The 16,660-nt window shown below is 37.1% G+C and overlaps 1 protein-coding gene across 1 annotated transcript in view; it reads left to right on the top strand.

The window, feature by feature from the left end:
• Window positions 1-163: 163 nt before the first annotated feature.
• epb41l4a (erythrocyte membrane protein band 4.1 like 4A) overlaps window positions 164-16,660 on the top strand; it is a 46,668-nt gene continuing 30,171 nt past the window's right edge. Inside the window, exons 1-2 of the mRNA XM_077243702.1 lie at window positions 164-759; window positions 15,965-16,069. Of these exons, the coding sequence (XP_077099817.1) occupies window positions 661-759; window positions 15,965-16,069 (204 nt within the window). The 5' untranslated portion in view covers window positions 164-660. The remainder of the gene's footprint in view (window positions 760-15,964; window positions 16,070-16,660) is intronic.

Raw genomic sequence — 16,660 nt, 5'->3', positions numbered from 1 at the left:
GAAAGAAAGAAAGTCACTAACAGTGATTTTATATAGCCTAATAATGATAATGATTAAACAGTGACTTTATATGAGATGAGAGGATGCGCTGAGTTTCCAACAGGTGGCAGGACAGTCTTGCTCACAGTGTGTGTGTGTGTGTGTGTGTGTGTGTGTGTGTGTGTGTGTGTGTGTGTGTGTGTGTGTGTGTGTGTGTGTGTGTGTGTGTGTGTGTGTGTGTGTGTGTGTGTGTGTGTGTGTGTGTGTGTGTGTGTGTGTGTGTGTGTGTGTGGGAGGAGTCACACACATGAACAGCCGCTCGGGCTGCTTGGCAACACACAGCATGAATCCCAGTGAAACATGTTCGGTGAATCAGGAGATTTTGATGGGACACTTTGATCAATCCAGCCCGACAGCTCCAGATAAAGTCATCTACAGGCCCGAAACCCTGGCGAAAGCTTCGGGATTCACTTTCAGGACCGCGACGAGCTTTTACACATAACAGTTTATTCATCAAATGAGTTCAGATGGGACAGTTGGATGGTGCACACATGAAGAATGAAGAGGATAAGATGTAACAAAGGAGGACACGAGCTGACATCTCCTCCTCATGGATTGTGACATTCCGGCAGAAGAGAGCTTTCTGTAGCTGTTCGGCTGGGATCTTCTGTCTAGTTCAAGATGAGTTGTTTCTGTTCAGTCCAAGAGGAGTTTTACTGTGAGGTTCTGCTGCTGGATGAGTCCAAGCTGATTTTAACCACTCAACAGCAGGGGATAAAGGTAGGAGATGCTTTCATAAGGATTTATTTCTATAAGCTCAAAAGATGAACTACACTGATCCAGAGAGTCAACTCTGTTTTCCTTTATTCCAATACAAACATAAAATAAATACTCTTACAAATAAAGGTTCTTCTTTGGCATTGATGATTCCATGCAGAACCTTACGTTCCACAAAAGGTTCTTGATAGTGGAACAAGGTTCTTTATATTATGCAAATGTTCTTTACACTAAGAAAACATTTTTATTTTAAGAACTGTTCACTGAAAGGTTCTTTGTGGAACCCAAAATGGTTCCTCTATGGCATCACTGTGAAAAAAAAACTTTATTTTTAAGAGTGATGTATATTTGCTGTACAGTAATATAATTGAAATTATATGATAAAATATGATTATCGCATTCATAAATGGTAGTTAAATAATAGTAGTAGTTCCAAAGCAACAGTTTCTGTTTCCATATTTCATACTGGTGTGGTCCACACCCAGAACACATGAACCCAGCACAGCTAACCAGATTACAGTAACCAGATGATCTGGTTAAACACAACGAGAACGCACTAATTATATAGCTAGCTCGTGGTTTTGTAAAATGCTAAATATATACATGTTGATATCTAGTACTATATATTGATTGTTATTAAATACTGTATACCGCTGCTCATTATTAAATATTAAACCTCAAAGTGAACTGTGAAGTATGTAGTTTTGTGGACATGATAGCATTATTTTACTATATTATTTTTCGGACGTGCACACAGTTCTTCTGAATCGTGCACTAATCCTTGTTTCAGCTCTTTGACTTATTCTGAGTAACATCTCTTAGACATTATATATCCGATTTCACTTTATTTGCATGGCAATGCATAATGGTAGAACTTTGGTTCTGCTGTGCTGTAAGTTTGATAAGTTAGCCTTATTTTTCTGACATATTTCAACCAGGGTGTTAGTTAATACAGGACAAATGGGTTGAATTTGTATATTAGCCAAAAATGGTCTTTTTGTAATCGTTCACATGCAGCATGTTGGACTCTGAACAGAGTGACATCAGATATCATATTGCCGTTTGCTCTAAATTGTTAATGGACAGCAGAGCAGGAGGATCTTTAGCAAGTCTTTAATGGACAGTACATGAGGAGAAATGAGCAGTATTTGAGTAAGAACATCATCTGCACAACATATTTTTGTAGCTTTGACCTGATATCTACAGAGAGGAGGTAAAAACAACCATGTGAAGGGGTCAGAATGCTTTTAATCAGGTTTTATTAGTTTGGTCATGGTCATTACAAACCACAGGAACAGAGTCTGAGATAAAAGTTGATGAAAGTGTGCAGCTGCCTGTAATGCGTGTCTCCCTCCATTAAGACATTAAAGACAGGGTAGGCAATTTGTTTTATAAACACTTTCTGTTATACTGGTTGAAACTCTCTTCAAATCCTGATAGCAATCGATCATAGAGGTGCTCTAAATATGAAAACATGTACATATATCTTCTGTGGAAGTTACAGTCCCAATAAATGTTCGTCCAATCCTTACATTTTATCCGAATGCAATGATACGCTGTCCAGCCTGCCTGTCAACACATATGTTTCCATACATCACACGTCATCAGTGCGTTCTGTAAGGCTATCCAGAGTTGTAGACAGACGTCAGTCACAGAGCGCCACAAACAAACAGCGTAAATCTGCAACTGTCAGGGGGTACAAGGGCTCTGTAAGTTGTTTATGTTCATTATTATTGTAATGTTATGTGCTTTGAGACATGAGGTAATTCAACGCCGTCTCTCGCCTCGTAACGCTTTGCAGACGCTTCTGTAGCTTTGCCTTTATGGCTGCATCCTAAATCGCATACTTCCCTACTATCTAGTAGGTGAAAAACAGTATGTGACAAAAGAATTAGGCCTTTATCGAACTTCACAGTACTCATAAAAGAGTAGGCAAAAAGTCAAAAATGACCTGTGCGCCGATGGACACTTTACTATCCCATGAGGCCACGGGAGAGGATTTATGAATGGCAATGAAGCAACGTAACTGACGCTGGTAGGTCACATGATAATGACAACATGGCGAATGTAGTACGTCCAGATTACATTCATACTACACACATATATGGAACATACATTTTTAGCGGTCGTGAAGTGATTACTCATTCAAAATAAGTACCTACTCAAGAGAGTTTGAGATTTCGGACGCAGCCTATGTGTTTTGAAGGAGGCGTGGCTTTGGAGGCGCTCTGAAGGGAGGATGGGATCGTATGCTTATGTGCAAAACTTAGCACTATAAATAAAGCTAGGGTGTTGCTAGGTGTTTTTCTGTGCGCGTCTGTGGGATTTTTTCACCTGTTCTTTGTTCCAGCAGGTGAAAATGGTGCATCTGATCAGTTAATAAAGTAGAAGCACAAACACTGCAGAACGACACACACGCTGAACTTTAATACTTATTGTTATAGGTTTGATCACTTGCACTTCCACTAAATATGAGCAATAAAAATAGTTTTTTTGCATTTAACTGTTTTATTTGTTAGGAAGTGCTTACAAAGCCACACATTTGCATATGTGCACAGATGCTTGCACACACAGAACTTGGAGCGTTTCACACACACTCACGACACAAAGGCCTCATTGAGTTGACCCAGACGGCGGTGTGTGTATTTGTGCGTGAGGAACAGAACAGCTCACATGTTTCCATCATTGCAAAACAAAGACAGCAGCTCAGAGCAGCGAGGCCGTGCTTCTGTCGAGGTGGCGCTCTCCTGACATTTAAGAAATGTCTGACAAAGAGAAACGTTTATTTAGGGTCTGACCAGTGCGAGATTTAGACCGTCTTCCTCCATTGTGTTTCCTGTGAGAGAATGGCTTTCTAAACAATAAGGTCCGTTGGCACTTTTCAACACAAAAAGATTAATAAAAGCTGTTATTGTGTTCACTGTGGAGTTCAAGGGTTCAGTATGAAGCTACATATGATACGGGGCATCAAAATAGGCTCATGATGGTTCATGGTTCAGTGGTGATATCAGTGAATCTCTGGGTCACATTTCACTCTAAAATGAAAATAAGAAAATAAGAAATTGTTCATTTTAATGACAATTACACATTTAAACCACCAAATCCTCCTTATTGTAATTGTATTGAAAACAAAGTAATATAAATACAGTGATATATGCCATGGTAGTATTTGTTGTGCTGCCTTTAATTTATATTTTAAATAAAAAATAATGAAAACCGGTATTTTTTCCCTGTTATACTCAAAGAAATACTACTAGTAGAATGAGGAAAAAATACTGATAACAAAAAAATGCATGTGATGGCAAAAAAAGCAATTATAAAAAAGATAAAATATAATTTTATTCATTGCTTTTGAATCAATGTGTGTGTGTATAAAATGCCTTTAAAAATGACTTAGAAAATGGCCTTTTCTAAGTAATTTTCATAAATATATATTTCTCTGTATGTATATATATATATGCTTTTTTGGGGTGAAAGATTCTGACATCTTAATGGTGGTTTGATATATACTGTACTATGGGATCATACTATGATTAGCATTATAAATTACTGCATCGAAGGTAATTCAAAGAATGCCATGGTATTACCAACATGTGTGTGTCCAAAAGCCTGGTAATACCATTGTACTCTTTTGTATTGGCGACAGACAGAGAAAGTGAAAGGCAGGATAAATGTGTATTAAGTATTACTCCGTGTGTCGCTCGTTCTCCAGTCACACACACACACACACACACACACACACACACACACACACACACACACACACACCCCATCAGCGCGGGTGGAGGGGGTTGTGTGGCGTTTGGGAGTGTGCCGGCCTTTCCAGACAAAGGCAGAGAAACCCTTCTGATAAGATGAGCAGATTTCCTCTGGCTGGATTTGAGTTGGACTAATGCAAGCTTTGGATCAAATCCCTCATAGTTGCGTTTAATGGGATTCCTAAATGGGCTTGTGTCTCAGCGTTATCACTGAGTGTGCTTTATTGTACTTATTCACCTACAAACACACTTCACAGCTCATGTTAATAATGATGATAAGCCTAACCAGCGAATTATACAGTCCAGAAGAGAACGGAGTGAAAATATTGAATGTTTTTTTATGCAGTCTGACCTTTTAAGCCCATTATCTGATGCTCATCTCGTAATGACAATGTGCCATGAGAGACAGAAATAAACAACAGACTAGAGAGCGTCATGCATTTGCAGCACATATGGAGTGTGTTTTGTGCATCAGCTTTTCCCCATTGTAAATTCAATCACTCAATTTCATAAATTGGAACAGCAAGTCTCTTCTGCAAGTCTCTACAAATTTTATTACAATTGTTTTCTATGTGAATACATTTTAAAATGTAATTTATTCCTGTGATCAAAGCTGAATTTTCAGCATCATTACTCCAGTCTTCAGTGTCACATGATCATTCAGAAATCAGTATAATATGATGATTTGATGCTCAAGAAACATTTCTGATTATTATCAATGTTGAAAACAGTTGTGCTGCCTCATATTTTTAGTGGAAACGTGATACTTTTTTTCAGGATTTTTTGATGACTGGAAGGTTTAAAAGAACAGCATTTATTTGAGATATAAGTCTTTTGTAACAATAAGTGCCTTTTCTATTTTTTTTTCTCCCTTTAATGCATCCTTGCTGAATAAAAAAAGTATTAATTTCTTTCAGAAAATTCTTACTCACCCCAAACTTTTCAATATTTAACTTTTGGGTCATTCCATGTCAAATCAATTCTGAAGAAAGAAAAACATTAATATAGTGATGAAAGCCAAAATATTAAAATCCATGGATGAATATTTACTGAGATTTGGAGCCAGATTTCAGGAGGGTGAAAATGACATTAGAAAGATGGCAGCATTATTATTTTATTTACACAGAGATCGGTAGGTCTATTAGTTAAAACAGTTTACTTTAGCAGTCTATGTTGCATTATATACCAACAGTAACAGTTGAAAAATGGGGAAAAGCACTTTTTGTGTTTTCTCTTCAAAGTTTACATGCCTGTGTAACTCAAGAAGTACTGTAGATATCTTAATCATTTTAGATTTTGGTTCTTAACAAACCTTTCCTTTGGTATCTTCAATTTAGAGGCCTTAAATGTTTCAATCCCAGAGATATGGAGATCTTAATGTTGCTCCATGAGTAAATTGTTAAATTGTACACATTTTTAGTAGTCAAAAAACAGTAAGTTACTTACAGTGTAAGTAAGTAGCAGTATGCAAAGTCACCCACATTTGGTTTTCAACCATTGAAAATGGGTTAGGTTCAACAATTTGCACAAAAATCCACGTTGTCCATATCTCCATATAAACCATATAGGGCCATAACCATATACCTTTGGGGGAAAAGCTGCGTGTAGGCAAGGCAAGTTTATTTATATAGCACATGTCATACATACACTATGGCAATTCCAAGTGCTTTATAGAAAGGAATTAAAATAATCACAAAATAAAAGCAAGGAAAATTAAAACGGTTATAAAATAAATTAAAAGAGATATATGATACAGTTATAAAAGGAAATATGATACATAGATAAACTTCTCATCTGGCAAAACACCGGTGTATCAGATTTTCTCCCAGTTTTACTCTGAGATTTTCCCATGGTGATTACAATGTGTCTGTGGTGTTCTTAGGTGAAAATTTTAATTTTGACCACCCCCTATATAGTGGATTATATATGTTTGTGTTTCTTCAGAAAAAAACATTTTAGCCAGGAACCTCTGGTTGTTGAGTTGCCAAAGAATGACCCATGAGAAATCTATGTCCTCATTTAGATATTTGTGTTTGTGTGTGTGCGTGTGTGTGTGTGTGTGTGTGTGTGTGTGTGTGTGTGTGTGTGTGTGTGTGTGTGTGTGTGTGTGTGTGTGTGTGTGTGTGTGTGTGTGTGTGTGTGTGTGTGTGTGTGTGTGTGTGTGTGTTTCGGAGACAGGCACAGACAGACTCCAAACCTGAACTCCGAAACCCCTGACAGCCCTGAGATGTTTTATTGGCGCTGCCAACGTCAGACAAAGGAATTCACACAGAATATTTTCTGCTGTCATCCATCTAAAAAATTACATGGCATTAAAAAAAAAAAATGATAGTGGTGGGTAATATTATATCATGAATCCCTTAGTATATGAATATCAAGAATACTATGCAATCACACAAACCCATGGAATTACTTATGATACTTTATGATACTTTTTCCTGAATTCAAGTGGGCTGGAGACAAACATTACAATCTGTCCATTACCTGTCTCATCTCACAGGTAGTTAGGTGAAAGCAGTCATTAAAAACAATTTGTATCAAAGTGTTCGTTTGAAACACACCTATTCACATAGGGGCTGCTCAAACACACAGATCAATGTTTTGAAAGAGTCACACTGTTTCACTCATAAGGAAGTAAATATACTAATGGATTACTGATAGTCAGAATCTGTGCATGCAAAACCCCACATAAACCGAATGGGATTGTCTGTAATTTCACAATTTACATTTATGCATTTGACAGATTGCTTGTATTCAAAGCAACTTGCATTGCATTCAAGCTATACATTGGATCAGTGCATGCATACCTTGGGAATCGAACCCATGACCTTTGGCTAGTGCAATGCTTTACTGTTCTGCCACTTTGTGTTTGTTGTTAGATATTTTGGTGAATTTGATTTTGCTTTCAGCTACCAGTAAGAGTGTAGGACTCTTAGTTCTGCTTTTTCATCCTTTAAATCCACTTAATTTCTAAAGAATTCTCCAGATTTTGTTCCAAATTGGTGCAGAAATGCGAAAACCATGGGGATTGGGTGTCAGCAGTGTTTGTGTGTCAGCTGAAGGTAGAGGATTTAACAGGCATTTGAAGGAGTGAGAAAAGAAATGGGAATAATCTCTGCTTTCTTTAGTCACAATGAGGGTCGTAATCTCTCCTGTCAAAAGCAGAATCAACACTGATCAGCACAGACACATTCCTTCAGCATGAACATACGCCGTGATTCACAGCAGAAATGCCCTTAAATGAACCGCCGTCAGTAATCAGAATGCTAATTGTTTAGTTGATTCAGCTGATTGAGGTGCTCATCATAGTTACATCAACGCTCCTTTGAGATGAGCTTTGAATTATAGATGGCAGTCAAAAAGGATAAGGTTGGTTTGTCGTTCTTTTATGCTTTATTTAAACGTCTTTGATAAGAGTCATTCCAGATCAACTGCTCAGCTGTGGTTTAGTCTGAGCAGTGAATCGTGCCATGCTGAAAAGCTTCATCAGTCTTTAGTTTGGTAATGGCCCTGGTAAGTTTCTTCCAATGTCAAATGCAAGCGTTCAACAAAGGCTTTCAGAAATGCTCATCCGTCATCCCTCATCAAATGTGCCGCGTGTATTTCAACAAGCCTTGTGCATATGAATTATTACTGATGCTGGAGTCTAAATTTAAATCCGTCTGCCGTGTAAAAACTTTCCCAAAGCGCAGAGCTCCACAGAGATGTGGTTTTTGGGTTTTAGTTCCCAGAGAAACATTGAATACTCTATTTCTTGGTCTGTAGACTAGAAGACTAGAATCATAAACTCAAATCCAGTAGTTGGCAAATTTCCTGTATTTCATTAATAAAGAACTAAGGCTACATTCAGACGAGGGATGCACTGATATGAACATTTTGGCCAAGACCGATAACTCTTCATATTTGAAAGCCGATAGCCAATATATTGGCAGATAAATCTAAAACCAAATTTTTATATAATTTTAGAGAGTCTGATTACAAAAAACAAAAGTCTCACCATTTAAAGCCATGTCCCAAGCACACAATTATAATGTTCTCATTACAATTTTAAGTAGCCTATCTGACAGACCTGTGCTACACATGTTGAACTAGACTGTATTTTCCTTTTTTGTGAAGTGTCTCAGCTGAAGGAAATACTACTTTATTTATCGGCTTTAATATTTTGACCAAAAAAACGTATCGGGCCGATAACAATAACATTAAAATAAATATATATCTGGCGATAACGATATGGTGGCCGATATATCCTTATGCTTATCCTTATCCTTATGCATCCTTAATTCAGACTGCAGGTAAATGTGGCCCAGATTGTCAGGTGTGGGGGTGGTGAAAGGAATGAGGAGTCACGTGCAGAGTTGATAGGCTTTATTTTAATAATAAAAATAAAACAAAATACAAACAAACTACCCCGAGGGGGACTGGACTTGACTGGACTGGACTACAACTGCACTGGACTGGACATGAGAAAACACACAGTGTAGATACGACAACAAACCAGCACGGGACTGAAAACACAAGAAGAATAAAAAAGGAGAGCAAACAAAGCAGGTAACGAGGGAGGACAGGTGAGGCAAATTAATCAATATTTAGGCAACAAGATGGGAGGGGCTTGACAATCAACAGGAGAGCACATGGCACAAGGAAACACATGACAATCCATGTGCTCACACCAAGCATGACAAAAACACAAGCACATGGCCAGTAAAACAAATCACAAGCCATGTGCTCACACAAAACAAGAGATGAACACGCAGCCAATGAGAACTCACAAGCCACGTGTTCACACAAAACATGACAACATGAAAGCACGCATCCAATGAAAAACTCAAGCTGCATGCAACACAGCACAAGACAAAACATGACATGAAAGCACATGAAACAAGGCACACAGACAAGACAAAAAGAAATAGACTAAACAGAAGTGACAGAATCCTGACACAAATCCAATGGGATCTGTTTTCGTCAGTGTGAATAGTACAAACCACATGGAATCTGATCTTTTCAATCCCAATTTGGGCCACTTCCATTTGTGGTCCATAATCCGATAGCGATATCCAAAGCAATGGACCTTAGTCTGAACAGTCATATCGTAATTCATGCAACTTTTGCGTCACTCTAAGAAAATTCTGCACTCAAGCGAGTCACGTTTTTACATACCCAAAGTTATCAAGAACGTCACAAAAGGTGTCAGTGGAAAGACAGTGATGTGTGAGAACTTACTACTATAAACTTGCTTCTACTTACTACTTACTCACGTGTTAGAAGTATTACAGTGACAAATATACAGGCAAAACACATTAGCCCGTATCATAAACATTAAAAAATTCTGCTCTTTTTTCACATCCTCGCATAAACTGATATTGTCCGCTGGTGTGGACACTAATATTGTTATAGTTATCGTTCTTCTTGGTGTTATCGGACTTTATAGTATGAGCATTTAATAATGTTTGAGTTAATACTGAGATCTCTGACTTAGGATTGCAAACTTTTTTGTGGCGAGGAGACACATGTGAGATTACTGTGGACTTTTTCTCAGCAGAAACGTCTGAGAAGAACGAAACTCCTGCAGATGTCTCCGGTTTTTCTTCATTTAATCTCTGTGTAGGACATGTCATCTCAGTTGTGTTTTTGCTCTCCTTTAATTGAGTTTCATCCAAGTAGACTAGTGTGTTGGCTTTATTTATTCACGGTTCATGTTTGCATTTAGCCTTGCTTCATCTTTCAACGTTGGTTGATGTGTTTGGTTTGGAGTGTTATCAGTTGTGCGAGTTCCTTTTCCTTTGATTGCAAAAGCTGGTGTACCGTGTGTTTCCTCTAGTCATTGTGGGAGTTTGCAGAACACACACTTGCTTTCCATGTGATTTTCTTTTTTCTTTTTCTTGTGTTCATGGTTTTTGGACACGATTGCATTGAAATACCATGTACTATGACAATTATTGCACAGCTCTCTAATAAATTTAACTTGACAGTAGTCTGGTATTCTTGCAGTACCATGTACATATAAATTTGTTAATCAACCTAGTGTACATCAAAGTACCATTATATGACCTTCTATACCATGTTACGTCCTTTAGAGGATCCTGCTTTTTTAACCCTACTTATTTTTTGCATTCGCAGAAGAATGTTAACCGCTTGTAAAATTGCTGGTTAACAATACAGCGTTTCCCGTGTGACTCAAGACTGTGCTTGTCAAAGAACCGCCTCAGTGCCGGTGTTGTGTTGAAAGTGCAGGCGCTGTAAACCATGTGTCGCATCTTTGTCTTTATTTTTGAGTAACTATGGAAACTAGGAGGGTCTGTGCTGCCACCGTAAGGGGGGGTCACAGACATCTGGAGCGTTTCCAGCAAAAAACAGAAGAGAAGTGGCTTTTCTGTTGTGTTAAATCATCGAAACACATTCACATCCCAACTGAGACTGAGCAGATAGCCTGGCCATTATGAGTTTTCTATGCCATTGTATCTGTTGTGACTTCTCAAAGGAGAGATTTAAGTGTCTGTTTAAGTGAATCTCTATGAAATTAAATGAAATATATAACAAAATAGTCTTTTAAGAATTTTTCCCCCAAAAAAATTGGTAATTTTCATCATCCTGGATCATTTTCAGGAATTTAATAGTGTTTTTTGTATTAAATTAATCCTAAATTAAAAGAAGTACAACAAATATTACCGTGATATAGTAATTCTTTCACAATTAAACAAACCCTTTCACAATTTAAACTTATATTTTTAACATTGTCTGTACTCAAAGTTTTGGCTTAATGTTATGAAAAAGGATTTATTTTCTTTATGCGAATTATAATTTTTTTCTTTATCTTGAGTTTGAAGAGAAAGATTATTTTTCAAATAATTTTCTCAAGATTCTTTCTCAAAGAATTTTTCACGATTCTGTCGCAATGAATTTTGGTCCTCACATGTTCAATTGTCATGAATAAAGGCTTAATTTTCTTTATGCAAATTATAATTTCTTTGTTTATCTTGAGTTTGAAGAGAAAGATTTTTTTTTCTCATGATTCCTTTTCAAAGAATTTTCTCAAGATTCTTACTATTAAATTCTTAAATAATTTTGGACTTAATCTGTTTAATTGTCATGAAAAAGGCATAATTTTATGCACAATATAATTTCTTTTTTCTTTCTCTTGAGTTTGAGGTGAAATGTGACCTGGACATGCTCCTGACAGGTTTAGTCAGATTCTCCCATTTAGGCACTCTCTGGTCTCTGGAGGAGTGAAGAAACATCTGCTGATGGGGATATCAGCACCACACACACACACACACACACACACACACACTGCCACACCCGTACAGCCGGCAGCAGCAGATGGTCAGGTCTCGTTAATATAGTGACCCCGTTGCTATGGGGACAGCAGGGCATGTCAGAGGGAGTTAATTGTTTTAAAGAATGTCTTAAATGACCAAACCTCCAGAATGTCCCACGCTGCCATTAGAAGGACACATACGAGGATGGGTCTGACCAAACCTGTCAAGAACATGTCCGGGTCATATTTCACCCCTAAATCACATGAAAGATAGAATAAAGAAGCCTGTTTTAGGACCATTAGCATCTGTAATGTTTTCATAACTGTTAAGCAAATTTGATTCATTGATGCAATGTTTGATTTCAGAAAATGCAACCTATTAAATGGCTGGATGTTCTTTTTTGTTTAATTAAACAAAACTGGATGATGGGAGAGTATTTGGAAAAAGTGCATGAGCACAGTATGGATTTAAGTCGGACTGTGTTAATTAGTTAACCTTCTTTGTGCACTTTTGGACATAATACCACAATCAGGCTTTGATTTGATAAGCTTGTGTTATCAGACGCACGCCTGCGCTTCACTTTCTGCTTTCAGTAAACAAGTCTTTACAATCTCAGTCTCGCTCTCCATGAGTTCATCTGTCTTCTTGACAGTGTGAAATTGATGCAAAAGGATGCGTACCACCACAGATCAATCTATATTTATTAGATCTATGCTTGTGCTCTTTTTATTTACTTCCCAGTCTGCAATTATTAACAAAGGCAATTATTATTCAGAAAGATTTCCATTCTACCACATTAATCGTACTACTATTGCAATGTGCAGTATGTATGATTTTATAACAATATACTAATCTGTTGTGGGTTTGTCATCAACATTACTATCCGATGAAACTAAAAAGATGAGGGCATTAAATATAATGTGGCAGGTTAAGTTTCTCTCCCAGCACAGAAAAGCTTTGCCCTTCTATTGTATCATTTTTATCTACAGAAAGCTGGAAAAATGCCGATGCCAAGCAGCATTTCTCGACACAAGGAAATACATTTCCTATCTATTAATTTCACTCTTCCCTGTTATTTTAACATTCCCACCCTAACCAGCACAAATGTCTTATCGGGAAGAGAGATATGGAAGGAATGTGGAAGGCATGATTTAGGAGGATCTTTCCTGGCCGTGTTCGTGCCGGGACCCTTTGGACAGCAGCGTGTTTGCGGTTTGTCATATTCACCTCTCCTCCCGTTGGGCTTTTGGGATTTGAATTACGACACTGACATCAGAGGTCACACACAATGGGGGGTTTTTCCCTGGTAAGGCCGTACCTGTGTTCCCGTGTTTAGCTTTGATAGATATTTCGCCACCGGGGACTAGCAGTGTGGGAACGTGAGCACCTTAAACACACATATGAGCTGTGATCTCTTCTGTTCAGTATACAAAAAATATATACGCAGAGTTTGCTAAATACCATGGTCATTTTTTGCAACAGTTGGGGATATTTATACAACACCATTTTCAACTAAAAATGGAACACTTTTTAGGCGTTTTGGTCGTTCATTTACACGACAATGGCATTTGGGGGGTTTGAAAATGCAAACTTTGAAAACGGGTTTCAAAGAGCACGTTTTTGAAAACGATTTTATTTTCATCTTTGAGAATTTGTGAAAATCGTCTTGTGCATGCGTATTACATGTTCAGTCTATAGACGTGTAGTGTTTCTTTACAAAGTGACCGCCATCTACTGGCCTGGGAGAAGAATACAGCGTTTTTAGTCGTTTTCGCAGATCCATGTAATTGTTATAAATGCGAAAAACACAAAGAAAAAACTTTTAAGTATTTAGTACATCGTTGTCGCTTAAACGTACCCATAGTGATGCACTGAAGATTTTTCGGCATCCAAAAATGTTTGGTCGAAAATGCATTTTCGGTTTCGACTGAAACAGTTTTGTAGGTGCCGAATTTATTGACCAAAATAATGATGTCTAATTAGCACTGCCCCGATGGCGTGTTTTGACTGTCAGTGGAGAAGCTACAATGTAAACATGTCAGCTTGATAATATCGATTTTAAACAATCATTTTGATGAAACGAGATCTTTTACTCTACTCTATGGAATTTTCAGTCAATTCGTGAACAAATCTTCACTAAACATTATTTGTTGCGCACATCCCATCCAATTATCGCAATAAGCTTTGCAATTTGTTACTTTTCATATGAAACAAAGTCTCAACTTTCAATTTATGTAACTTTTATTATAAAATTATAACGTGATCGGATCATCACTTCCTCTTTACTACTAGTTATAGCATGAAATAAACATGAATGAACATTATCAATAGCATGTTGAAATATACAGTACAACTTGTAATGTAATCGTCAATCAGCGTTTCAATCAGCACTGTTTGAAAATAAATTAAATCTAAATGAAAACTAAAACTTTTCTGATAGAGTTTTGATAAAGAAATAATTTTGGTGCATCACTATTGATTTTATCCTTGTAATTCTATTAATGCTATTTCTCAAATGTTGCTTGATTAGGGCTCATGAGGCTTCAATTACATTTCATTGAAGTATCAATCAACTATCAGTATCAAAAGAATTTCTTTCTGATTTTAATAAAAACAGACCCAAAAGAGTTCATTATTGTCATCCAGTGCTATAAAATGAACGTAGATAACAGCTCGGATCATTTGATGAGAAATGTTTGAGATCATGTTGAAATCTCTGAGTTTTTATTGCAGACTTCAGCATCTGGAAAATCTGAGAGACATTTTTGAGATCTGTTTTGAAAGGAGACGCATGTGAGATTACTGGGGAGATACATCCGCTCTCCATTTAATCTCATCTCTGTCTAAGAGATGTTGGAGAGATCTTGTGTGTGATATTTCAGTCCTGTGGGTTCAGTCCTGTGTGTGATATTTCAGTTTGCTGAATATAGTATTTCAGATTTGAAGTTTATTGTGTTTCACCCTGCAGCGTGTAACAGGAGCGATCATGACATACGTCTGTGTGGAGCTTCAAAACACTGAATACACACCAAACCCTTTGTGTGTGTTTATATGTGTGTGTGTGTTCACACACACTCCCAGCAGAGAGAAACTACTGCAGGTTTCCTCTCACTCACCGTGTGTCATATGAGCTGACGTGTGTCATACGTGTGAGCTGCAGTTGCACAACTATCAGCAGAGATGTCACATAAACTCTGAAGATTTATTAACATAGTAAAGATTTTATTAGTGGTAACGTACTTGTTGCATGATTTTACTAGAACAGGGCTGAACTGGTTTAGTTTAGTTTTTTCTTCTTCTTCAAACCCACTGGAATTTGGGCGGGTATGATTGACATGATTAAATCTGCCTCTGATTTAAATACCCCACGATGCCCAAAAATATAAACTTAAAGCAGATATAGACTTTTACAGTTTTTCTCTTAGAGCAAAACAGATCAGAAATATTGATGACTCATCTTGTATTCAGGGGGGTATCCAAATGTTTATCGACTAAACCATATGTTTAGTGTTGGTAAGATATTTTCATGTTTTGATATTTTCAAGTCTCTCACCATTAATTAAATTAGAAATTCCCAATTCGATTACTCTGTTCTAAATAGAGTGTGTCCCAAATCATGGTATGTTGAAATGAGTATTCCAAAGATACCCGAATAGTCTACTGTTTCTGGTTTGAACCCGAAGTGCACACTCTAACGGCTAATATTCTATTAGAACTACAAACACTAATGCAAAGTGTTAAAAAACTACAAACATGGTGGATATGCGAGACTGCATCTTAATACCAGGTGTAAACAGGGCCTAAGAGCTAAACAATATTCAAAAACAAGGAGTATATATCATCAGACAGGGTGTAACGTAATAGCAGGTTTAGTCATTGTGTTTCCTTTATCTGTACTCTTTTTACCTCTATTTACCTGAGTCATGCTCAACTTTATTCGCATTAGTGATGTGTGTTTTCATGCTGTAAGCGGTATGTGCACGGCTCATTTATCATATGTGTGGTTTGTGGTTGAAAGTAGCCCATTAAACACTATTGAATCAGAGAAAAAAGCCACAAACCCTCCTCTCACTGTCAGCAGATCCTCAGGAGAGATGCGGTCCAGCTGAGCTCGTAACTTTAATGTTGCTTGTGTTTTTCTCTAAACAGTATGTTCATGATGAGATTTCTAATGCATTTCTAATTTCTCCACAGAAATCAACCAAAGGTTCTGTAGTGCTGGACTATGTGTTCAATCACGTGAACCTCGCTGAAACGGAATATTTTGGGCTTCGCTATTGCGATCACAGTCATCAAACGGTGAGTGCTTGAAGATAATCACTTGACTGCTCTTAAAGAAACAGATCATCCCAAAAATTAAGATTATAATTTAATTTCTAACAATTATTGAACAAAAAAAGGGGATAGGGATATTCCAACCAAAAATGAAAATTCTGTCATTATTTACTCACCCTCATGTCATTCAAAACCTGCACTCCAAAAATTAGCTCTTTGGCTGAACATAAATCAATCATGGACAGTGATTCCACGTGATTTGAAACAAGTAAAACCCAATTGAATCAACTAACTTGAATCAATGGTGTTCATTTAACTTGAATGAATGGTTTTAGTTTAACTTCAATGGTTAATGCTTTTTGATTAGTCCTGTGATTTACATAACAACAAACTAAATATACAATCAAACCAAAATTTATTCAGACACCTTCAACATTTCGCACATTATCACAGATTATTCTCTATAGTTTAGAAAATAGTAATAAAATAGGACAAGAACTCAGAATTATCAAATCCGCTTGGTCATCCTTCTGTTAGACTGTCTCACAAATGAATTATGTTGAATATCTGTCAGCTGTTAAATTTAACTACTCAATTAGATAATACCAATTTAGC

Source organism: Siphateles boraxobius, unplaced genomic scaffold (genome assembly GCF_051911475.1).
Source record: "Siphateles boraxobius isolate OS27281-9 unplaced genomic scaffold, OSU_SipBor_1 25, whole genome shotgun sequence".
Taxonomy (NCBI): domain Eukaryota; kingdom Metazoa; phylum Chordata; class Actinopteri; order Cypriniformes; family Leuciscidae; genus Siphateles; species Siphateles boraxobius.
Note: the sequence above shows the minus strand (reverse complement) of the source record. Positions and strands in the feature narration are given on the sequence as shown.